Here is a 23,732-nt window from a genome sequence, read left to right on the forward strand (position 1 = left end):
ATATCTGTTGCCAACAAAATTTTGCTCTTCGTACATGTTAAACTACTGGACGAGTGGCAGAACTACCGGTAATTTAGCAAGGCTGTAGTAAACAGTGCAAGAATGCAAGTGCACAAAACATGTATTAATTTTGTTTGTTGTACGGTCCAATGCAATCGGTGTTGGGTACGTACCGTACAACGAGCAATACTGAGACAACGCAGTGATATTAAACGTCGCCGTTAAGTTTAACATCGTCGTCAAAGCCGACAGCTGCAGGGCAGGCATAACAGCAGAAGTTTAGAGCATGTACGTTAGCTAAATATACGCGCTCCTAACAACATGTTGATCACGCAACGTTCACGATATAAATGCCGTGATCTGCTTGCAAAACTATTAATAGTCAGGAAGCAGCACTTTTAAACAGATACCCTTACCTTAATCTGCCGCAGCCAACTGGAAAAAGCGCAGCACTACGCAGGTATTGTAAGATTGCATGATCTGCATGTACGGTAAATTGTCGTTTGTATGGTTGATAGATGTAATTGTTCTTTCTTTTTGCGTATTTTGCACTGTATAAATGCAATCGGGTAGCAAGTGAGGGTCACACTCGCACTGTTTATAGGTTTCCCTCAACACCCAAACAGGATTTCTTGTCAGCAAGTTCCTGTGAGTCGTGGAGCAACGCTGTGTACGCCTTGGGTCCGATAATGCAGGACTCTTGCGAATCCGCAGACAACCAGCGCCTGTGCCCAGCCCACACTTTACCGATTGAACTCGTAGCCCGCATTTTTTCTTTCCTGGATATATTTGACATCTCACTTTGCTCTGCGTAAGTCAGCCGAGTGTGACCGAGTAAAAATTCCGGCTCAACAATTAATTTCGATTATTTATAATGCAAGCACCATATCCGTTGTTATTGTATCACAGAGTATGCAGGCGATGGGAAGTTATCGCTAAGAATTCTCCATTGGTCGGCAAAATTGTCATCGTCGATCTCAAGAAATGGCGTAATAACCGCTGTGATGAATATACGTGTCCAGAATGGCGGATAACCGGAAACAAAGAACTGAGAGGAGAACGTCTGCTGAAGCATTTCATCACACTAGCCACACGCCACGTGGTTTTACGCTGGCCTCTGGACTCTTCCCTACCAGAACCGAAGTTATGCATAAGTCATCCGGATCAAAACCCTGATATGTTCAGCACACACTATCACTGCAATTACAGCGGTTCGATCGATCTGGACGTCATCACGGAGATTCTTCAGCGGCTACAGCGCAGTCTTGGCAACGTGATCGTATCGCTAACGTTGCAAAATGTAAAGCTCTGCACAAATGATATGGCTCTGGTTCCCCATAGTTTTCCCATGGTGCACTACAGTCATGTCCAGGTTTACTGCCATATCAAACCCAGCGACTATGGACACTATCCCAAGCCGATTGTTCTGCGCGTTGAGATTGATCGGAAAACTCTGAAGGGAGACGACCTTGAGCCCCTCAAGGATGCATGTATGAACTACATATGTTTTCGTTACTTTAATCTTTTTTTGCCTGCGTTGTCACCAGAGGAACAAACTTGCATGGATAGAGTGCTGCGGTCACATCAGAAATTCGATGTTTTAACCAACTGGAACGGGTAAACTACCAAGTGTTTTCCAGACAGAACCCCATAGAAACTTCAAACGGTTCTGCTATTTTAGATATTTCGGTCGGCATATGAGATGGGAAAATACCCTAGCGGATATGCAGTTAACCATGAATGAAATCCGCACCTATCCCTTGTGGCAGCAGTACCTTGCTCGCGACCTCTTGCAGTACCATCCACTTGACAGCAGCGAAACTCCAGCGAACGCACAGTCCGGTCGCAGTGCTGTGCAAAGAGTGCTGGGACCATTTAAGCGGGAGTATACTGAGAGCACGTGGATGTCTTGTAATTTTACGGAAGGAACCACGAGCGTGCCACCGCCGTTTTGGTGAGCATAATTACGGACACTAGAAGAAAGTGGAGACATGTTTCGTTTTGGAGTAGCAAGCGAATAGATGGGTGCACGCGTACCTTTTTACCGTATATCTGGAAGTATCTGTATGTGCAGACAGACACTGGCAGAGTAGCCTGTTCTACAATAATATCGTAGTCTACGGTTAACACCGGTTATAGTCCGGGCGTATTTATTTTCCAGATGTATTTATTTACGAAACACATATAGTGACAGTTTTTACTATAGCAGAACCCAGTATTTGCCTTGTTCAAAGCTGAGGACTTTTCAAAAGACAGACTGGTGAAAGACAACTTGGAGCTCGACAGCTTTGAGTTTTGGAAGCAAAGACGCAATATTTTCCCAGAATTGCACAAGGTGGCAATGTGTATCGCCAGCGCACCGGCAACCAGCACACCAGTGGAAAGGGTATTTTCCACCGCCGGAATAGCAACATCGGGAAAAAGGAACAGGCTAAGCGGACTGCGGCTCGAAATGGAGGTTTTACTGCAGCGAAATTACAAGTTATTGGAGATCGACTGATTTTCCTGCCTGTTTTCTATTTTCCATTTTTATGTTTCATTTTTTCACTTTCTTAAATTTGTTCTCTTTCTGAGTATTTCATTCTTTGCTGTTTCGTTTTTTTCTTAGCACGGGAGTTTCACCCGGGGTCTCCATGTAGCCAACGGTTCTCCTGATCTTGTAATGATAATAAATAACGCTGCTCTGTTCTCTCATGACGTGTTACATGACGTTCCTGTGCTTTCGCAAGGCTTTCTTAAAAAATTTGTGTAATAAAAAAGGTCTACAAGTATATAGCTTAACAGTTTTTTTGTAAAATGGGAAGAGTATTGGACCGTGGGTAGTAGCTGCACCATTTAGCAGCATTTCCTCCTACCAGTCAAATAAATTTTAATTATAAATTTGCTTAAGCAAAATAATATCAAATTTTAATTAAGCTGGAGCATAATTAAAATTGAGCAATTTTAATTATGCTCCAGCTTAATTAAAACTATCCTAATTTTAATTTTGCTGATCATAATTCAAATTGGTTGATTTTGAATTATGATGAGCTTAATTCAAATTATAAGCAAAATAATTATGATCAGTTTAATTATCACTACAAGCGATGATTTGCTGTTAAAATCTTAACCGACCTAACACACTTTTGCAACTACTGTAAGCTTTACATATTTGTTCAAGTGGAAAACGCTTTATGACATGTCATTAACTTGCTTTGTCATGTTTGTTAGACACAGAAACGTTGTGCAGCATCAAATTAAATTTATTTCTGGAATGATTGATTCGTTAAATCAATGAACAGCCAGCGTTCTGACCTGTACCTTCTGTGGCGATTTTTCGCTTTCCATACCGACATTAACATTACAGGTTTAATATAATATCAGAATAGTGCTTCCTTTTTAGCTTTAGCTTCAAGGCGCGACTTCCGTTCATTTCGCTTTAGAAATACAAAGTGTGTACGTGAACCTGGTTTTCCTTCAAAGCAGCTGGAGGTAAAAGCAAGTGCAGTCTTGTAATACGCTACTAGCCACTAGCTGAGGGCATAGCGTAGTGTGCCGTCAACGCTGAGGCCATTCGAGGGGGAATTCCTGTTTAGGTACCGGTGAGTATGTCGCACGAAACTCGATCAGTATGCCGCCACCACCCTGATAACCTGCTATTGACGACTCTCGGTGCCACATCTGGTGTCACTTTCAAGTTTCTCCCGTTGCCGATCAAATGGTTAAGTAGTCTTTGTAGCAATGGATATTCATTAAAAGAACTGCGCAGCTTAGATGGTTTGTTTTCGTTTTATAAGTATTGCTGTGTTTTCGTCCTAGAATTAACGATGCTAGTTTGTTGAAATTGTATAATACCAATTTTAAGTGCATTTGGGAATTTACCGTAAGCCTATTAAAACATATTCTCTTGACCGTGAGCAATCAATACAGTAAGTATTTGCAACTTACTGTTTTACTGCAGAATAGAAAGGATGCGCAGAGTCAAAACGCGGACTTACATCGAGCAACAGCGACTTACATCGAAGCTCGAAATAGGCGTACCAAGTTCCAATTGGCTGGGCTTCGATGTAAGTCGCTTTTTGCTCGATGAACATGGGCGTACCTTGTAACGGGTCTAAGCGACGCCCAGGTACTTACAAACTTCGCTTTTCCGCGATTTTTATTGGTGGGTCAGCATTATGAGTTAGATCGAGGCTGCCCACCGCCAATAGCAAAATTCAAAAGCACGTGATTGTTTCTCCATGCTTTGGGCTGACATCGACGGTTAAACAGTAAAACGACAGGGTTTTCCGTCCTTTTTTAAGTTTTTTTTAAATCATGCCTTTTCGTTTGTTATTGAAATTAGAAGTAGAAAACTGATATACATATATAGTGCAGGGAAGCCTGTGTCTGGGAATCCAGATTAGACTATGCGGTATCAGTGTTTGGCCAGGTGCGCCTCTGTTACAAATTGTTTGTTTTCTGATTATCTTTTAATTTAATTTCAAATCCCATTGCAGCTGACTGGCGTACTACAATTGATTCGGAGCTTGCCAAAAGGTTCGCGAATCCCTGTGGCTGTCTCTAACAATTTGTGGTGTAGCTTGTCGTGTATAGCTGCCGTCGTATCGCAGGGACCCCTGCGCGCTGGCTACCCAGCTGTTGGTGCTATTTACAGTTTACTGTGTACTGTGCTTGAGTTTTTAACCTGGTTCCATACCCGACTACAATTTATGCTGCTAGACAGCCTTCCATGGTAAGCCAGAATTTATTTTTATTATCATGTCAATTCATCATTTTTGATGTTTCGTCCGGATTTATGACAGCACATTGTATACGTACTTTGCTTAACCGCGTGGCTGGTTCTCGCTTTGTTCTGGCTACCCAGAAATATTGTTTTACCGTATTTCTTTTATATATTTTAGCTTAAAATAATAGTGCGTAGATATTCCCAATCCACCTTGTTTTGGTGCTTTCCAACAGATTATATGGCATTATTTAACTTTTAGAAATGTGATGTTACAATTTTACGAATTTAGTAGCATAATGTCAGCACGCATAATGTCAGTCTGTATGTCATGACTGTTGTGCGCATGCGGTCGCGTTTAGCCCGTACACACATACATGCAAGACGTGTAAACGGGCGCGGTTTTGCGTTCGATGTCTGTATGTCAAGGGTGAAAAACGTTGTAAGTAAGTCCGCGTTTGAACTCTGCGCATTTAATATAATATAAATCCGTATGCACATTGTGTGAGCCAACGAAAAATACAAAAATTTTAATTCCTAAGCGGAAAGAGCTAATTCGACTTTTCCGTGTCCTCCATTGTTTCCTAAATCGATGCCGGGTTTTTCCGCTGTTTGTTTACAACAGCAGCCATTGTTGTTTTCGGCCATGGGTGATTCGCACTCTGCTCGAAATACTGTGCATATCGTACAACATAGAGTAATTTTAGTAAGCAGCGCACTGTATCACACATTATTGTAAGCGCTCTACGAGCAATACTAGGGCAACGCAGTGATAAGTCGCTGTAGTTATAACGTAGTCGCCGTAGCAGTAGTTATAACTAAGCGCATCTAACAACATGATGATCACGCAACGTTCACGACATAACTGGCGTGATCTGCTGACAAAACTAATAGCAGGGGGCAAGCAGCACGCCTGCACACAACCGTAAAAACGTGCAGCATAATGCAGGTATTGTAGAGCTCCTTGTGAACTGCCGTTTGTGAAACTTTAATACATTTTCTTATTCTTGATTTGCGCAGTGTCCACTATATAAATGTATTTGGGCAACAAGCCAGGGTCACGCTCGATCAGTTTATAGATTTCCCTTACCTAGCAGGATTTCTTGTCAGCCAGTTCTGTGAGCTGTACAGCACGTTGTGTGCGCACTGTATCCGATACGCAGAATTTTTGCGAAATCGCTGACCACCAGCGCCTGCGCCCAGCCCACACATTACCGATGGAACTCGTAGCCCTCATCTTCCTTTTCCTCGATATATTTGCCATTTCATACAGCTCAGAGTAAGTCAATCGGTCTAATCAAATAAAATTTCCAGTTCAACACTCAGTTTTTACTTTTTGCGAAAATACAAGCACCATAAACCGGTATTATCGTATCGTAGATACTGCAGCCAATGGGAAGTCATGGCTGAAAATTCCCCGTTAGTTCACAAAGTTGTCGTCGTCGATCTCAAGAAATGGTATAATCGACCGAAGCGTAGCGAAGGTCCTCTATGTTCAGCGTTCATGAAAAATGTGGTGTCTGTCGGTCACCGCCATCTGTTGCACGTGTGCGCGGCGTATTTACTGTGAAATGCACGTATGCGCGCTGGCCGTATATACTCAAGGCGAGTGCAAACGGTGGTGTCTGTCGGTCACCGCCATCTAATGCACATATGCGCGGTCTTTGCGCTGTCAAATGCACGTAGGCGCGCTGGCCGTATACACTCATGCAAGGCGAGTGCAAACGGTGGTGTCTGTCGGTCACCGCCATCTGGTGAACATATGCGCGGTATTCCTACTATTAAACTGCATACATACACGGTCACCCACCGCCATCCAATGCATATTTTTTACGGTCACCACATACTGTGAAACGGACACATGCACGGACCCAATACTATCAAAAACCAGAAATGCTGGCTGGTCGTATATGCTAGGGCCGCGTGTAAAATGCGGTGTCTGCTGGTCACCATCTCTCTATATAAGGTGTCCAGAGGCGCGGTAGCCGTATAAAAATTCTGTGCTGCCTACTGGCGTTTAGAAGAATGACATATTTATCTCTTTGATAATTCAAGGTAAGCATTAATTTCTGTATTCCTATCTTAACACAACACATACTTTGCAGTTTGCATTGTGTTTGTCCATCGGTCACCGCCACCCTACTTAAAAGGGCAAAAGGCGCAGTGTCCATTTGTTCTCGAGGCTTGTGGCTACCGTAAAGTGGTTTTTCGGTAACCGATACAACGGTACTCTCTTGCCTTTGCACTATTTGCTGCTTAAAATCATTACCTTCTGAATAATGTAACCGCTCCACGAAACTGGGACACAAAGTCTGGAAGTCCGGAAATAGTCATATACTCATAGCTGCTTGGTTTGACTAGCGCACTGCCGGCATGCCCAAGCTGCATCCTGATCTGACCGTAGGTAGTGCAATTTCATGGAGTGCCGCAGCAGTTTAACGTGCAAATAATCCTAAAATCGCATCTTACAGCTACTTCATCTGGAAAATATTTTGGTATTTCGCCGGAAAAGTAACCGCCATCTATTCGAATGGCGACCGAGCAAAACAAACAAGAAACTGAAAATTGAAGAAAAGAAAGAAATTTGGAATTTCCATTAAATATTGTCCAGAAACACGTCTAGAGCCGGCCGGTTAGACCATGCATCCGCCGCCCCAGAAGGACGTTCATCGTAACTGAGACCGTTAATACGAGTACATGTCCCTCCAAGTAGGCTTTAGTTTTGCACAATGTTTTTCAATATGACCGGCAAAAATATCCAACTCAAAACTTTTGCCATATTCCGAGAACACCGGAATATTGATCTGCCTGGAAGACCTCACCGGTCTCATGGTTGTAATCTACAGACACGGTACATAGTATATACTTTAAAATTGTAACATTCATTTTACAAATTTTTGATACCAAGTAGATAAAAAATATTTATAAATTTACTCCTACGCTTCGGTCATACAGTGCCCGCCGAAAGCGAGTGCACTTTCCTAGTAACAATTGTTCGGCGCCCATTGAACGGCAGACAACCGGAAGTAAGGAGCGGAAAGGCGAACGTCTGCTGAAACGCCTCATCACACTAGCCACACGCCACGTGGTATTGCGCTGGCCACTGGACTCTTGTCCACCGGAAGTGTCATTTGTCATAGACGAGCCCGACCGAAATCCGGATATGTTCGACACCACCTATCACTGCGACTACAGCGGTGATCCGGTGGGTCTGGAAGACATCATAGAGATTCTTCAGCGGCTGCAGAGCAGTTTTGGCAACACCATCTTAGCGCTGACGGTGCAGAATGTAAAGTTCTACACAAATTACATGCGCGTAGTTCCCCATGGTTTTCCTACCGTGCATTACGAGAATGTCCAAATTTACTGCCATATCGAACCCAGCAGCTCTGGACACGATCCCAAGCCGATTGTTTTTCGTATTAAGATCGATCGGAAAACTCTCACGGGGAACGACCTTGAGCCGCTTAAGAATTTACCTCCCTACGACATCAGTTTTCGTTACTTTAATCTTTTCTTGCCCGCGTTGTCGCCAGAGGAAGAAAGGTGCATGGACAGAGTGCTGCAGTCACATCAGAAAATCTATCCGTTTATAAACTATTGGAATGGGTAACCAACTACTTGTTTTCCAGACAGCAAAACCGAAGAAACTTTAGATTAATGGGTTTGTTTTTAGGTATTTCGGTCGGCACTTGGAATGGGAAAGTACTATACCGGAAATGCAACTAACCATGGATGAAATGCACACTCATCCCTTGTGGCAGCAGTATCTTGCTCGCGACCTCTTGCAGTATTATCCCCTTGAAAATATCAGCGAGACTTCGGAAAATGCGCTTTGCGGTCGCAGTGCAATAAAAAGAGTGCTAGGACCATTTAAGCGGAAGTATACAGAGTGCTCTTACACGACTTGTAGTTTTGCGGAAGAAACGACGAGCGTGCCGCCACCGCTCTGGTGATATATTAGGCAAATATTGCCGACGCTATGGAAAGTGGAAACCTGTTTCTGATGGGAGTTTCAGTCTTTTCTCGCTGACCAACGCATTTTTTGCAGCTGAGGATGCAAAACGTTTTAAAAAATTTATTTCGCTTTATTTCAGCTTGTTTATTATACTGTATGATACTAAATTGTTGTTGTATGATACGAAATCAGAGATTTGAATGGATTGAATAGTAAAAACGAAAAATCAATGAACAACATTCGCGCTTTTCCTTTCCATGCCGCCATCAGTTTCCAGTTCGGCATTAATATTATTGGATCTAACAGTTCGGAACAGCGCTCATTAAATAGCTTGAGCTCTTACAAACATGTCCGCGACCCGCGCAGCTTCATATCAGCAGCACTACATGTACGTGAACCTCCGTGTGCATAAAGCACTAAAGCAGATGTGAGGTGACCGCAAAGACGTGGACAATATTTGTTCAAGCCGAGAACAACGTGCAGTGTGTCGCAACGCTGACCCTATTACAAAATTATTGTAAGTTATTGGTTCGTTCGAAACAAATTTATATACTCGTATACGCTGTAGCAAACATAATTATTACTTCGTGAATGAAGTACCACTGGTGTGTTGACCTAATAATTCTTCTTTACTAGATTTCCATGCTGACAAGTCAAATTTTAATTACGTAATGTCTTCCACAATTTGACATGATTCGTTTTCATTAAAAACTCTGCGATACATTGTTGACAAATTAAACCGTATGGTACAGCGGTCATAGGTTGAACAAAATGAATACGAATTTGTACAGCTGTTTTAAAACACGCATCTGATAGAAATCATTTCCTATTTTGAGGAAAACCGCCAGCATGTAAGCCAATAATTATGTAGATGGAAGCTGTACGGTAAAATTTGCCGCACGTACTGCTAATGCAAAGGCAATAATTATGACTCATACACGCCGGCATGCCATCCCAGCTTAATAGCATGTAAGTTATACAGTATGCACCACTTATCCTGGGTGCATCATACCTTGATCACGCAACCTGCACGACATAGCTGCCGTGATATGCCAACCAGTAAGCAAAGATACCGACGATCATTCTTCAAGGACGTTGTACAGGGTAAAAAGCAGTAGGCTCACCAAGGCGGAAACCAGTCAGTGGCTCAGTGGTAATAAACATGCCATATATTCCCTTAAAAATTACACATTTTAATCCTTTCAGTCTCCATTGGTTTTGTTTCCGCAAATCTTCGTGTTGATTGCGTGAAGGCGACACCGTACCTCTTGCATTTACTGTATGAAAATCGAGTAAAGCTGAGTATTGTGATGAGTTAAAGTGCATCTGTTTCGTCCTGAGCATCGACTTCACCGTAAAAAATTCGATAGAGGCGACACCTTTTTATCGCACTGCTGCGAACAAGAGCCAAAACTGCATCGCTTTGGTGTAATCGTAGGAAACGTACGCGTCATCAAGATCTTTTAAAAACTCAGCCGGTACCTTGAATTTTATAAACTGGCTGTAGATGGAGCCATCTTTGAAAAAGGTCAAACTAGAAGATGCCGATCCTATATGTCCGTTCCATACCTTGCCTATCGAAGTCGTGGCGCATGTATTCTCCTGTCTGGATATATTCGACATTTCGCAATGTTCAACGTAAGTTCCCCAGGGTAACGAAATAATAATAACCGTCTTGAATGTTTTCAATCCACTGTAAATAGAAAATTTAGCAAGCGCTATTAGAGGCGTGCCTTCGTCGCGGGAAACCTCGCTGCTCTGCATTGTATATAAAATCATATGGCGAAATGTGTGGTTATGGGCACCAAATCCAGTGTAGTGCAGTAACAGCCAAGCGGTTCCCTGCGTTGCCTAACTGCTCTCTAGGTTTTGTAATAAAGAACTATTAATATTGCACACCGGAAGTGAATTGTTTTCTTATTAACACATTGCAGAGTCTGCAAACGTTGGAAAGTCATCGCTTTTGAATCATATTTGGTTCAGAAAAGTGTCATCGTCGATATTCAAAAGTGGAACAAATACGAGCTCACTAAAACTGATACCGTGTGGCGAAAATCAATGAACACCACTGTAACGGTTTATAAAGGGGAACCTCTGCTGAAGCGTTTCGTAACGTCATACACGCGTCACGTGATACTACGGTGGCCGCTGGGTACTTGTCCCCCGGAAGCGGAACTTGTCTTGAGTTCTCCTAACGACTGTCCGGATATGTACGAAACAAACTATGGCTACGACTACTCGGGTCCGGTTTCGCGCTGCCTCGACAACATTATAAAGATTACCAGCAACATCCAGCGCGACGTTGGCCATACCATTTCAGCGCTGACCCTACAGAATTTAAAGTTGTACACAAATCACTGGAACGAGATACGCGATAATTTCCCGGAAGTACATTACGACCGCGTCCAGATTAACTGCCACTTTGAACCAACCGCAAGGGAAGTAGAACCACAGCCGTTTGTTCTTCGAGTGGAGCTCGATAAGAAGACTCTGAAGAAAGCCGACATTCATCCGGACTGCAACGATTACCGTGAAAATCGGTACTACGAACGCTTTGGTCTCTTTATACCAGCTCCACTTTCCGTAGAAGAAGAAAGTTGTATGAGCACAGTACTGCGGTCGCCGGTGAAAACTGGTTGGAAATATGAGCACTTTTGGAACAGGTACAGATACTCTGCCGGCAATTCAATCCGACGCCGTTAATTCTGAATGTGCGCCGTAGGTTTTGCTGTAAAAAAGTTAAAAAAAAGTTTTTGCCGTTCGCCGTTCCATGAGACCACATAGATTAAACAGCAACCTGTTCTTGAATTACAATATATACATGATTTTCGATGCACTTTTGGTATTTACTTACACAGCTAAATCAATGTGAACGTTTTATCGTTTCTTTCATTGAAAACACGAAATAAATTATTAGAAAATAAAAATTGGTACTAAATCGTGAATGACTGCTCCTTAGGGTTTTCGGCAGGCAAGTTCGTCATAACCAGAGTTTGGCGGAAATGGAGTTAACAATGGATGAGATCCATACGTATCCCTTGTGGAAGCAGTATCTCGTGCGTGATCTATTGCAGTACTATCCACTGAACGCCAGCGAAATCACATCTAATAATTCGCCCGGCGTCCGAAGTGCGGTGCAAAGAGTGCTTGGGCCCTTTAGATGGTACGGGTTTAGTGGCTACGGAACTTATCTGACCACTTTAAGGAGCACAAGCAACGTGCCATTGCCACTATGGTAGCGGTTTCTGATAAAATTCCAACCTTACTGATGCAAACGAGTTGTTCGAATTTTCCATACTTCGTTCGTTTGCCGGGTTCATCCGTCCTGCTGTTGCCACTTAAATGTTACTTGAATTTTAAAGTAGTGTCACTAGTGTGTTTATTGCTAAACTGTCTAGTGTGTACGGCATTCCTGACAATCCGCATTTCGGCGGCCACAGAATTTTAGCTGCTTTATGGTGCTAATTTTTCTGACCGGGGCTCTTGGAATTCTCAGCGCGCTTTTCTTTCAGCTCAGCATTTCCGGCGTAAAGGTGCGCTCATCTGCTGTAGTTGATGGCGGTACGATATCATATAATGATTATAATCCAACGTTTGCACTTCTTGTTACGCTCCGTCAAGGTAATTACGTGACGAACGCGGGTTTGTCGGCCGTTAATGTCAGTCACGCCGCCAGTTTTGCGCGAGCTGATCGATTGCAATCATTGCACCAATATTTTGGGCCAACAAGCCAGTGGGTGCTGACACACTGCTGCTCCGCCTGAAATAGCGCAAGCATAGCACAATCAACAAGCACCATACAGCCTGAAGCAGTCAATAGGCTAATGTAATTATCCAACATGCAACGGTACTGTTGTCGGCCTCCATGAGAAATTATTACAGGTATCTATCTACTCTACTCGTTAGTCATTCAACATTCTATGTTAAGACGCGCGATAATTTTGACTTTTCCAACTCTTGTTTTTCTTCTGGCAGAATGCTGCAGTGACTATGTTAAGCTTTTACAAACAACGACATCAAAAACAAAACCAATCAAAAGGCTATTGGAACAGCATGATAGTTACTGTATTGAACGACGTGCGCCAATTTGGATTTGATGAACAGAAATTCACATTATTATTTTACCGATTGAGAAGCATTACTTTGAAGACAAATTATGGCTGGCAGTAAGTGAAAACATCCTTCGATCGCTCTACAGGTTATGTTTATGTCAGCAAGCTCATTTCTTGACAGATCGGAAATGGGATTTGCCGCCAAAATATTCCACGGCAGACAGTGAAGCTGCCCCGTGCTACTGCCCGTTTCATACGTTGCCCATCGAGCTCGTAGCGCGCGTCTTTTCTTATCTGGATATATTTGAAATTTCCTGGTGTTCCATGTAAGTCACCTAGCGACCGCTCACTGCTCTTGTAATTATTTTTTTGTTAACAAAACAATGAAAGTCTGTTTTAACTGTCAAAATTAGAAGCCACACCGCGGTGGTTTTACCAGCCACAGTTATACTGAACAGTAATAACTTAATTTTGTCAACTGAAAGCTGACGTTAATGGGTCATTTTAACTGTAGGGTCTGCAAGCGATGGGAAGTCATCGCGAATCATTCCCCTTTGGTTCGAAAGAGTGTCATTATCGATATTCACCAATGGTACACAAACCAGCTGGATGGATTCCATTTCGAGGATGAGGATAGCTGTTTTGCGGTAAATCAAGGCGAGTCCCTGCTGAGGCGTTTCATGACCCGCTCCACTGGCCTCGTAATTCTTCGCTGGCCTCTGGATTATTACGCGCCGGAAGCGGAGCTTGTCATCCGAGCGCCTGATGAATGCCGGTTTGTCTCGAAAAACCACTATTCTTCCGACTACTCGGGTCCAGTGACGACCAGCATTGACAACATCCTCATCATTGTGAAGAATATTCAGCGACACCTGGGCAATACATCCTTAGCGTTAACGTTGCAAAATGTAAAGCTCTACACAAATCATTGGCACGCGATTCGCGACCGCTTTTCCACGGTGCACTATGACAATGTCCAGATTAACTGCCATTTCGAACCCATCGGTCGGGGTCGGCATTCACGTCCGAAACCGGTTGTTCTACGCATTGAGCTGGACAGGAAGACTTTCACTCAAGCCGATATTCGTCCGGGTTGCAATGACTATGAGCGGTTTGGTAGTTTCATACCGGCTCCGTTGTCAGATGAGGAAGAACGCTGTATGGGCAAGGTGCTGCGGTCGCCGAGAAAAATTGGTCACAATTATCCTGACTACTGGAAAAGGTAACTGTCCGATGCTAGATAAACAAAAATTCCAATTTCAATGGTAAACTCGAGTGCTGTGGAGTGTGGATCACTGATCCGCCCTTCTTGTTGACAACCAACTCACGTACTCTAGTGCTTGGAGGACAGTTTTCATGATTGTGGTTAAGTTATTGTGCAATTTACTTTACAGGAGCAGACAGATCGCTCCTGTTAATCTTTGTGATTTGTTTGCTTCCGGTTAATATAATGCAGACCGTCACACGGACGCCGTCTGTACGAGTTAGCGGTACAATGCGGAATTCATCTTAACTCTTGTATACCTATTAGCAGACAGAGATAATTTGATATTTAATTATGACTGACTGCTTCCAGGTACTTTGGCAGAGATGTAAATGCTGACCGGAGTCTGTGCGAAATGGAATTGACAGTGGATGAGATCCTTACATACCCTTTGTGGAAACAGTACTTCGCGCGCGACCTGTTGCAGCAGTATCCAGTTGATACCTATGGAATCTGCGCTGATAGTCACAGTGGCGTTAGTGCGGTACAGAGATCTTTGGGACCATTCGAGTGGCTGGGTTCATCTAGCTTTCTCGCCAACGCTATCGCTTACCATCGTTTTCGCACCACTGTGTCGAAGCCACTATGGTGAAAGTTTCTTCGACTCATATGCGACTTTACAATGTCGTAGTCATGCAATACTTTATCAATTTACACTTTCACTGGGAACAGCTACGTTGTTCTTGATAAAACAAACGCCTTTCTTGAGAGTCACTACTGGAATGCGTCGTAGAAAATGGTTTCATAAGTTAAAGATTGGGATTTTATTTAATCGATGTACAGATATGTCTCAGGACAAATTATGTGTGACAAATTGAAGACCTGATTACTTCTATTTTTGCGGCTAAGATAGTATAGATTTTCATCTATAACAAAGAAAAACACCTTGTATAAAATTCGAAAGTAATACAACAAAATACTATAGTATCTTGGAAATTGAACATTTTTCCATTCTCGCGTCTGTTCATTCCGCTTCCATTGTCGCAATGTAGATCGTTTTTTCGCTTCAACAATTAGCTAATGTTAGCTGATTAGTCAACGTTGAGTCATGCAGATACCGGTGAAAACAAAAAAAAACAGAAATTTTGATGGACAATGCATTTGCATCTGAGCAAATAAAAATAATATGGAGCACCTGTTGACTGTTGGAACCGCTTCATATACATATCGTCAAATGCCTGTTACGCTTTACAAGAATACGCTATCGCCCGTTGCCCTGAATTCCTTCAATATGGGTTCCTTGAAGAGACGTTTTCGCAGAAAAATGCCGCTACCACAACACATATTTCGTACTAGAATATACGGGCAACATGAAAACTAGAATATACGGGCAACATGAGGCTGTTGTAACCGCTTCATATAATAATCGTCAAATGCCTGTTACGCTTTACAAGAATACGCTATCGCCCGTTGTCCTGAATTCCTTCAATATGGGTTCCTTGAAGAGACGTTTTCGCAGAAAAATGCCGCTACCACAACACATATTTCGTACTAGAATATACGGGCAACATGAAAAACACTTGTAACAAACTGCGTGTATCAAGATTCTTGTCATGCTAAGTCTGCATCTGGGCATACAGAGCGTACATATTAAGCGTAGACCGCTAACTAAAGTGAAATGATACGAGTGTCTGGTTTCGGAACTGCAGGAAAGCAAGTGCCTCTGTTTTGTACTGCGAATGTTTCTTATGTTTAACTCAATCTCACCTTATATAACTGCATACCAGTCGGATATAAAATGCTTTGGCAAATTTTTGGATGTCTGCCTGTTGAATTTTATAGTATTGCATTCCTCTACAACACACTTTCTTGGAACACTGATGGAGCTCACACTTCGACCATTACTGCTTGCGCAGTAATGCGCAGTTATCTGTGCGTAGCCGTTAAACGCCATCATGAGGGGCAAAGAAAAGAATGTCATACCACCTCTCGCCTTCCACGACTACGCACAAAACCAACGTACTATGTACACACTGTGAATCCATCACCCTGATCACGCAACGATCACGGCATTAATGCCGTGATCTGTCGATAAACCGGCATTCAACCGGTAAGTCAAGCAGTCGGCTTACCCTACCGCTTTAAGCCCGTGGAAGCGATGGAAATAATTATAGTAGAACTACTACTGTGTTTGCCAGAGGCTGCTGCTTTTTTAATATACATGTGTGCAAGCCAGATTTCTCCCCCCAATTACCGATGGAGAGACCATCCAAAATAGCCAAAAAGGAAGATGCTCATGGCCCTTGCCCGTTCCATACTCTGCCTATTGAGCTCGTGGCACATGTCTACTCTTATTTGGATATATTTGAAATTTCCCGCTGCTCAACGTACGCTATTTAGTTTACCGGAATTAAATCTTCAACTTTGTGATTCTTTTGATCAATTTGCCAGCTCCTAGAACACGAAGCTAAAAGTGGGTGCATAGGTTTGGTTGCTTTGTAGGGTATGCAAGCGTTTCGAGCTCGTTGCGAATAATTCCCCGCTCGTCCAGAAAACCGTCATCGTTGATGTCCGCAAATGGGACAAGAATGATTGTAATAAGGACGATGAACGGGTATGGAAAAAGACCGGAATTCGCGACTCCAGAGGAAAAATACTGCTGAAACGTTTCGTGACACGATCCACGCGCCTCCTGATCCTACGTTGGCCACTTGATCGCTGTCCACCCGAGGCGGAACTCTCCATACACATTCCTGACCCCAATCCGGACATGTTTGACAGCAGCTATCGTTGCCATTATTCAGTAGTCAATAGGAGAGGAGCTTGCAGCTTCCCAGTCCATTGGCTCGTACGTTCAATTCGTCATTCAGAACGACTAACTTGTAAATCTGATGAGCAGTTCGTGCAATGTAAAAATATTGTAAAGTGCAATGTAAAAATATTCACTAAAAATGTGCGCTACTGAACGTTAATGTAGAATCAACGATATTTTTAAATACTTATTTGAGCAGAGTCTTCTTTTGTCAGAAAATAAAACAAAGACTCGTTTCTCAATTTTTCAGAGTCGTATGGCAAAGTATGTGTATGAAAGTACAAATCATTTTCCGCTTATATCTGTCACGTTTGTGGATTGTGTCTGTGAAGTTGATATTTCGGCTCCGATGTGGTGAGTGCCACGTGTTATATTCATTAATTGTTTGTTATCACATTGTGATAATTTGTTAACAATGCGGTAGGTATTAAAACTTCACAGATAGTCGTAATCAGGCAACATATTGTACAATACGTTCTGTTAATACTCTCCGCTAATGCTCAATAACCCAACTACGTACATGTACGTAGTTGAGTTAATGAGCAAATGTACATTAGCGAATGTACATTTCACAAATGTGCATTTGCGAATGCTAAGCAATCAGGCTTCAAGCGCCCGGATGTGCAGTGCCGAATTAATGGGCATCGCTCGCTTTGATCCAGGAAGCCGGTACCAGAAGTAATGCGAATCCAGATCTGAAAACTTTAAAGCATTCAAGGGAAGTGGCCCGGTACAATGCATGGTACCCAAATCGTGTATGTCCGCGAAAACTTTCATTTTCGCGCACTATTAAACACTTTTTTGCTTTGTTTTATGACAGTCCGTTGGCAGATGGTTTGTACACACTGAAGTGAAAACCGTTTGAGAGCGCAACATCCGGTTCGGGGAGTATTGGTTGTAAAAATTTCAAAAAGTTCAAATACATTCAGGTGTGCCAAAAGTCTCATTATGGGCAGATCTTTTTTAACTATTGCATATAAATGCACGTAAGTACATATAAAGATATCATGTACTGCGCTATAGCGTTTGGAGAGCTTGTAGCTCGAATAAACATCGCGAGTTTCCCAGGGCGATGTAAGCGACGGCGCTTTGGTGTATCAAATCTTCAGCATTATTCTGGTGATGCCTAACGTGGTCTAGCTGTGAGCTCTTTGCGGTAAAAGATAGTAGACCGGGTTCGATTCCCGACTTTTCGGGATAATGCCACGATTTTTAACCCTACTGCAGCTTTTTATAGGCGTTTCAGGCTCAACTGCCGCTGTGGGGCGTACTTCCCTTACAAAGTTGTCTGCAGATGGACGGTTTAGCCTATTTTAGCTCGATACAGAAGCAGTTGGTACCTTCCACCGTCACTTCAAAGTCTATTTGGTGGTAACAGAAGCACGTATCCTGGTAGACTTTGCGAACTGATGCTTGATTTTAAAATAAACCAGCCCTTCGCACAGCTGCTAAGCCGGTGAGTCCATTTTACCTAGATAAAACCTGTTTCTAAATACTCACAATTCCAATTATTCATTGCTGTGTTTGTTTCTGCGGATGGTAGTTATCAGGTCACCACGTGAAAACAAATATCTGTATGTCGTTTTGATTATCGCAGCGGCACGATTATGTGCAAAAATCAAGCAACTGACTCCACTGCCGCTCTTTGGGCCTATAACCATGGCCGGTGATAGTCTTGCAATCGCGGCTCACTGATTAAATATTTAATGTTTAATTGTTTAACGTCCGCACACAATCTACGAGTAGGTACACACCCGATCGGAGGCAGCATACATAAAAACGGCAATAAAATAACCTCGTTGTTCATTGCAGAAGATCGTTGGCTTTCATGACGGGTGATAATTTCATTAACTAATTATTGCTTGACCGGCGATTAATGTTGATACATATAGTTAAGCATTTTTAAACGCCTGTCCGCTTCGATTGCAGGCCCAATGACGCGGTACATGTCTAATGTCCATCGCTTTTCGCTTCATTACGGCTCTTTTCAAGCGGTGATTATATAGCAGTTGCCAGCTATTCCGTAGATCATGCCAGTCACGCTGACGTGTACTGGCGTCCCTTAGTACACATCGGTACTACTTTACTACTTCTACCCTTACAACTAAGGCTTAGGCTTTACTACATCTTCTACGCGAGTCCTGACCCCGAGTCTCTACTTCGACTTCTCAGAAATCCCCAGCAGAGAACTTTGACCGCGACTTGCCATTTCGACGTGACCGCGCTTCGATGACGTAGCTCAACCTATTGTTCTAGTGTATTAGCTGACCTCTTGTTCTCATTTGTCCACGTGTAGTTGTGCAGCGGTGTGATTAGTCCACGTGTCCTCAGATGTCTCTTATTGGTTAGATCCTAAATCCCTATTGTTCTCAGACCCGTACCTGCGCGTACGAAGAGCCAGCACTTGCGGTGCCCAGGGCTATATAAGGCGCTCGTCGCCCACACAAATGTCAAGAGTTGTAATCCCAACAAAAGTAGAGTCTTGTTACTCGATCTGATTAACTTCAGGCTTTTGCTCTGGTCTTCTCTTTCCAAGTGAGGCTGTTCAAACTGACCTCTGGGTGACCTTTCACCTATTGTCAGGGGTCATTCCTCTACTTCGTCGACGTGCATTATCATCTTCGGATAGTCTCGTGACGTAACAGGCTACCCACTTGATCCCACTTGTTTGCCTTGACCTTTCGGTCCCTTCGATCTTCATGCCCTGTAGCGCCAGGTTGATGGATTTGTCATACTCATACGCTTCGGCTACCATCTAGCGTCGGACAGGAAACGTATAACATCACGCATCCCTTGTGTTTCCTTTCGTGTCTTCTCTTTCAGCAGGCTTTCGAGTTCCGGATCCTCTTCATCCTTGCATATCATCTCATACTTGTACATCAACATCCTTAACCTTTCGCTCCATGAAATACATAAGAAGTTGAGATTAAGAGTAGCTCTATTCCCCCGACTGGTCGTGGTCCGGGAAGTGCATATTTCCATCGCACACAACACGTCTTTCATTCTATTTCTATATTGCACGACATGGCGCCCACCGTGGTTCAAACTTTCCCGATGGAGCAGAAAGTTTAATTTAAATTGATAGTACAATTAAATTGATGGTGCAGGATGGTTGGTGGTCAACTCGAGAGAGCCCACATTTAAGAAAGTCCGTTAGGAGCCACTAGTGTGGTGCAGGAGGTCTGCGTTCCAGTTCTGACCTAGGGTAACCGAGTCCCCCGGTTTGATTCATGTATAGATTGATTCGCACTTAGCGATATATATTTTGGGTGACAATACGGGCTGAGAACAGTATAGGCACTTGAAAACTGTTCGTGTATGCGGCACTTTACGTGTCTATGATTGAAAAAGCACCGTAAGACCATTCGAGGTCAAAATTTCCTTTCATTTTATTTTCTTTTCTGAACCGGGCAAGCCAGAAAGACTACGTGAATTCGAACGGCAGAACCAGCAGGATTAGTTGAGTGAAATTGTAAGTCAAACGCGCGAAAATTCGCAGTGTATTTTTAGCCGTTCTTTAATATTGAATCTTCGTAAAAATGTTGAATTTTTGTAAATATGGCGTATCCGAGTTAGCGGAGTAGCCATCGTACTACGATTTTTGAAAATTTTCGGTAATCAACAGAGCAGATATAGCTGTCTCTTGTTGTGTAACGCAGTGTCACTGTTAACTGGAAATTAGTCACAGTGTTGTAACTAGCGGGTAAAATACGAAATAGCAGTTGAAACCTTAAAGGTCAACTGTAAATACGAGTTGTTTACACATGCTTAAGTGCGTGTTGTAACAACGAGATTCATACGAGTTGGTTACGCATGCTTGAGTGCGTGCTGTAACAACGAGATTTTCGGACGTGTTGTTTCGGTACCGCGGAAGTTGTTATTGAGTCAGCGTCGTCCTAACGAAACGGTGTTGTCAGGAGTCACAGCTTTGAGTAGCGTACGTGTACCTCTGTCAAGAGCCGTGGGTCATACGAGTTGGTTGATTCGTCAATCAACGGGAACAGTGTAACTTTCACTTTCTGAATCCAGTTGTAATTGGTAAGGTCAGTCGCGGTTGCATTGCAAACAAAATGTCAGAATTAGCAGAATTAACTGTGAAGCGAGATGGCTTTTGGCCATTGAGAAAAGTTGAATCAGATAGATTGCAGTCGAAAGCGGTTGAAAGCGGGTTCGATACTCGTTTTCAGTTTCCGAAGAAAGTTCCCCTTGGCTTAATGTATAGGGCAGTAGGGTTAGAACCTCCGGAGAAAAAGAGCGCGTATTGCAGTCAACAATGGGTTGACTGGGAAGACAAAAATTCAACGTTGGTAAGAGCTCCGAGTTACTATAGCACTTGGTTCTCGCACGAACGGTCTATCCCGTCAGCTTATTTGAATATGTCAGAAGCAGAGTTTAAAGCAGCGAAAGAATGGGCGACTTTGAATGTCACTGCGTACGAGGCAGAAGTGCAGCAAAGAAAGGAGTCAGGTACTGGTAAGAAATCTCGGGATACCATAGTTATGTCAGATGGGCAGTTAAACGCCTCGGTAATTATTGAGAATTCTGGGAATGCGGTAAGTGAGTCGTTGTTGGACTTGGAAGATAGTTCGGCTTCGAGTGCACAGAAAAATGGCATGACTCTGTCCAGTATGCAGTTGATGTCAAGTCAGTCAGTTGGTGCGGTTAATCCTGGGAAACAGGTAACTCCGTCAGTGGTAAATCCAGATCAAGTGGTGGATCCGAGGAGATCGGTGATGTCGCAACTGGTATTTCCACACTCAGTAGGACAGTCAGTAAATGTGCAGAATGCAGAAATAGTTGGAAATGCAGTTGAAAATTTGAATTCGGTAGCGGTAGGGAATTTCGTGACTCCGTCCAATATGGCGAGAGAACGTAGTGCAGCGGCTCAAGTGAGCGATGAACGCGGGTTTACTATGAGCAATGATCAGAATAATAATACGGTTGGCGGTAATTTCCTTGGTAATATTACGATGAGAGAAGGAACTCCTTTTTCTGAAAATTCAGATGATGAAAATAATACGGCGTTTAATTGTGAAAAGTCATTATTGGATGAAGACATTCCTTTCGATGAAAATGTGATAATCTGTTGCATCCTCTTCAGTCAGATTTGCGGCATTTCATTTTTGAAAATGATTTTGATCCTTTAAATCAGGAATTTGCGCAAGAAGTAAGTGAGGTTGACGCTAAGTTGAAAGCTTCAAAATCGGAGCAGGAGGCATTAGCAGTCACTCGTGACTCATTGGGTACTATGATCCGGTGTACGAAAAACTATGTTGCATTGTGTCTTAGGCAATTGCAAAATAGCGATGAGATTAATCGGTTGAATGAAATTTTGTCTAAAGACGATAAATTGAAAAATAAATTACACGGTGATATTTCGGCTTTAAGGCAGCAGTTATTGGCAGTGCAGGCAAGTAATGCAGAACATGAGAAAAATGTTCGTGCACTTTCGAGTAAGTGTCAGGTGAATGAAAAACGTATTTGCGATCTTGAGGAGGAAGATTCTCAGTCGTCGAAATTAATTTTGGAGAATCAGGAGCTTAGTGCTCAGTTGCGGTCAGTAAATGAACAGTTGCAGAAAATCAAGGCAGAAGCCTCGAAATCGCTTGGTTCGAGTAATTTGCAGGCCTTAGCTGTTTTCAAAGAAAATGAGAAGAAATTGCTTTTGGAAATTGAGCAGTTAAAAGTTAATTGTAAATTGGAATGTAATGCGAAAATTGTGGCGGAAAAAGATTTGAAATCAGCTTTGAGTAGGGAACGCAAGCTTAATGCAACGCTTGAAGAGAAAGAGAAATTAATTCATTCAGTTGGTGTCAGAATTGACGGTAAAGATTCCGAAATTCTTGATTTAATGCAGCGTATGGAAAAATTGCGAGTTGAAGCAGAAGAATTGAAAGGTAATCAGATTTCGCATGAAAGGGAATGGAATTTTGAACCTGAAGTTCGTGTAGGTACGGGTAATCAGCCACCGGCTCACATTAATATTGCTCAGATGTCAGGTCATTCTCAGGGTTTTGTACTGAGCAGTAACGTGAATAATTATGCTAGCGGAAGTAGTCAGTTTCACGCAGGAAATTTAGGCGGTAGCAGCAGCAATCAAGTTTGCGGGGGTGAAAATTCTCTCCGAGTTCCCTCAGTTTCGCGTAATGTCAGTGGTCAGTTAAACGAACCCAGATCAGATCAGCCTCGTTCGGCAGCGTCTCGTGTTAGGCATCAGTCGCAAGATAGGCGGCATACGCAGGCGGTTAACGTAGGGCATGTTCCCTTGATTAATGTTGAAATACCGGTAAATAACGGTATCGATGATGACGGTAATGTCGACATGGAAGACGTGAATGCAGCGCCGGTCGGTGGTTTTGCTGCACAGCAGAATGCGAATCCAGATTGGCTTGGTGTGATCAAAATTATGGCGGAGGCGATGAAGAATGCAAACTCCAGCAAGCCGAGTAATGTGATGAAATTACAACCGTACGAAGGTAAGCGGAAGTCAGGTTCGATTGAACATTGGCTCACGCAAGTTGATCAGTGTCGATTGTCGAATGGATGGAGTGACAATGATACGTGCAGACAAGTTGTTGGTGCATTGAAAGGTAACGCAGTATTATGGTTCCAAGGTTTACTTCGCGATAAACCAAATCGCGATTTGGAAATTTTTATAAGAAAGAAATTCTTGAACATTTTAATATTGCGACGTCTCCGGCAGATATACGTAGGGAAATGACGGCAAGAATTTTTAGAGACGAAGATACAGTCGATAATTATGCGGATAGTTTTATTAAGTGGATTAACGATTTGGAATTAGGCGATATCGAGAAAACTAGCATTTTGCTTGAAGGATTGAAAAGTAATAAGCCAGATTGGTATAGGCATTTATTTATCATGAATATTACTGATCCGTACGAATTAATTAAGCACATGAGAGAGTTGGAAAAACTTCAGAATATTCTCGGTGGTGAGAAAAAGTCTCCTGAAACTCAGCGTATAAGTTCAGGCGGTAACAA

At 42.9% G+C, this 23,732-nt stretch overlaps 5 protein-coding genes across 14 annotated transcripts in view; all 5 read left to right on the forward strand.

Annotated features, from left to right (window-relative positions):
• Positions 1 to 304: 304 nt before the first annotated feature.
• Positions 305 to 2,686, forward strand: LOC129591460 (uncharacterized). 6 transcript variants are annotated; one of them, XM_055487123.1, is made up of 6 exons: positions 305 to 460; positions 605 to 811; positions 910 to 1,300; positions 1,373 to 1,617; positions 1,682 to 1,954; positions 2,207 to 2,686. In XM_055487123.1, exons 2-6 carry the CDS (start codon positions 690 to 692, stop codon positions 2,262 to 2,264), a joined length of 1,089 nt encoding a protein of 362 aa, XP_055343098.1. In that variant the 5' UTR covers positions 305 to 460; positions 605 to 689; the 3' UTR covers positions 2,265 to 2,686. The 6 variants fall into 6 exon arrangements, with proteins under 6 accessions (XP_055343098.1, XP_055343093.1, XP_055343095.1 ...); XM_055487118.1 differs by having other exon boundaries at positions 910 to 1,617; XM_055487120.1 differs by having other exon boundaries at positions 910 to 1,617; positions 2,210 to 2,686.
• Positions 2,687 to 5,649: 2,963 nt separating this feature from the next.
• On the forward strand, positions 5,650 to 8,911 carry LOC129591507 (uncharacterized). Its single transcript, XM_055487178.1, has 4 exons — positions 5,650 to 5,984; positions 6,086 to 7,556; positions 7,661 to 8,314; positions 8,382 to 8,911. The coding sequence occupies exons 2-4, from the start codon at positions 7,435 to 7,437 to the stop codon at positions 8,659 to 8,661; spliced, it is 1,056 nt and encodes a 351-aa protein (XP_055343153.1). The 5' UTR covers positions 5,650 to 5,984; positions 6,086 to 7,434; the 3' UTR covers positions 8,662 to 8,911.
• An 835-nt stretch (positions 8,912 to 9,746) lies between these two features.
• Positions 9,747 to 12,249, forward strand: LOC129591429 (uncharacterized). 2 transcript variants are annotated; one of them, XM_055487074.1, is made up of 4 exons: positions 9,747 to 9,942; positions 10,102 to 10,301; positions 10,598 to 11,326; positions 11,623 to 12,249. In XM_055487074.1, the coding sequence occupies exons 2-4, from the start codon at positions 10,171 to 10,173 to the stop codon at positions 11,900 to 11,902; spliced, it is 1,140 nt and encodes a 379-aa protein (XP_055343049.1). In that variant the 5' UTR covers positions 9,747 to 9,942; positions 10,102 to 10,170; the 3' UTR covers positions 11,903 to 12,249. The 2 variants fall into 2 exon arrangements, with proteins under 2 accessions (XP_055343049.1, XP_055343048.1); XM_055487073.1 differs by having other exon boundaries at positions 9,747 to 10,301.
• A 95-nt stretch (positions 12,250 to 12,344) lies between these two features.
• Positions 12,345 to 14,814, forward strand: LOC129591428 (uncharacterized). 2 transcript variants are annotated; one of them, XM_055487072.1, is made up of 5 exons: positions 12,345 to 12,545; positions 12,639 to 12,829; positions 12,897 to 13,041; positions 13,230 to 13,937; positions 14,292 to 14,814. In XM_055487072.1, exons 2-5 carry the CDS (start codon positions 12,820 to 12,822, stop codon positions 14,569 to 14,571), a joined length of 1,143 nt encoding a protein of 380 aa, XP_055343047.1. In that variant the 5' UTR covers positions 12,345 to 12,545; positions 12,639 to 12,819; the 3' UTR covers positions 14,572 to 14,814. The 2 variants fall into 2 exon arrangements, with proteins under 2 accessions (XP_055343047.1, XP_055343046.1); XM_055487071.1 differs by lacking the exon at positions 12,345 to 12,545 and having other exon boundaries at positions 12,557 to 12,829.
• A 1,204-nt stretch (positions 14,815 to 16,018) lies between these two features.
• LOC129591430 (uncharacterized) overlaps positions 16,019 to 23,732 on the forward strand; it is a 34,473-nt gene continuing 26,759 nt past the window's right edge. For 2 of the 3 annotated variants that reach the window (XM_055487076.1, XM_055487077.1), the window contains exons 1-2: positions 16,019 to 16,306; positions 16,422 to 16,767. In XM_055487076.1, the coding sequence (XP_055343051.1) occupies positions 16,176 to 16,306; positions 16,422 to 16,767 (477 nt within the window). In that variant the 5' untranslated portion in view covers positions 16,019 to 16,175. The remainder of the gene's footprint in view (positions 16,307 to 16,421; positions 16,768 to 23,732) is intronic. The other variant, XM_055487078.1, reaches the window with a different exon arrangement.

Source organism: Paramacrobiotus metropolitanus, unplaced genomic scaffold, assembly GCF_019649055.1.
Source record: "Paramacrobiotus metropolitanus isolate TYO unplaced genomic scaffold, Prichtersi_v1.0 Parri_scaffold0000046, whole genome shotgun sequence".
In the NCBI taxonomy this organism is placed as follows: Eukaryota; Metazoa; Tardigrada; class Eutardigrada; order Parachela; family Macrobiotidae; genus Paramacrobiotus; species Paramacrobiotus metropolitanus.

Coding starts and splice junctions, on each gene's coding strand:
- LOC129591460 (XM_055487118.1), top strand. CDS start 690: ATGCAGGACTCTTGCGAATCCGCAGACAACCAGCGCCTGTGCCCAGCC. Junction 812..909: donor GACATCTCACTTTGCTCTGC/GTAAGTCAGCCG, acceptor ATTGTATCACAG/AGTATGCAGGCGATGGGAAG. Junction 1,955..2,206: donor AGCGTGCCACCGCCGTTTTG/GTGAGCATAATT, acceptor TTTTTACTATAG/CAGAACCCAGTATTTGCCTT.
- LOC129591507 (XM_055487178.1), top strand. CDS start 7,435: ATGTTTTTCAATATGACCGGCAAAAATATCCAACTCAAAACTTTTGCC. Junction 7,557..7,660: donor GGTTGTAATCTACAGACACG/GTACATAGTATA, acceptor TCGGTCATACAG/TGCCCGCCGAAAGCGAGTGC. Junction 8,315..8,381: donor TTTATAAACTATTGGAATGG/GTAACCAACTAC, acceptor GTTTGTTTTTAG/GTATTTCGGTCGGCACTTGG.
- LOC129591429 (XM_055487073.1), top strand. CDS start 10,171: ATGGAGCCATCTTTGAAAAAGGTCAAACTAGAAGATGCCGATCCTATA. Junction 10,302..10,597: donor GACATTTCGCAATGTTCAAC/GTAAGTTCCCCA, acceptor AACACATTGCAG/AGTCTGCAAACGTTGGAAAG. Junction 11,327..11,622: donor TATGAGCACTTTTGGAACAG/GTACAGATACTC, acceptor ACTGCTCCTTAG/GGTTTTCGGCAGGCAAGTTC.
- LOC129591428 (XM_055487072.1), top strand. Junction 13,042..13,229: donor GAAATTTCCTGGTGTTCCAT/GTAAGTCACCTA, acceptor TTTTAACTGTAG/GGTCTGCAAGCGATGGGAAG. Junction 13,938..14,291: donor TATCCTGACTACTGGAAAAG/GTAACTGTCCGA, acceptor GACTGCTTCCAG/GTACTTTGGCAGAGATGTAA.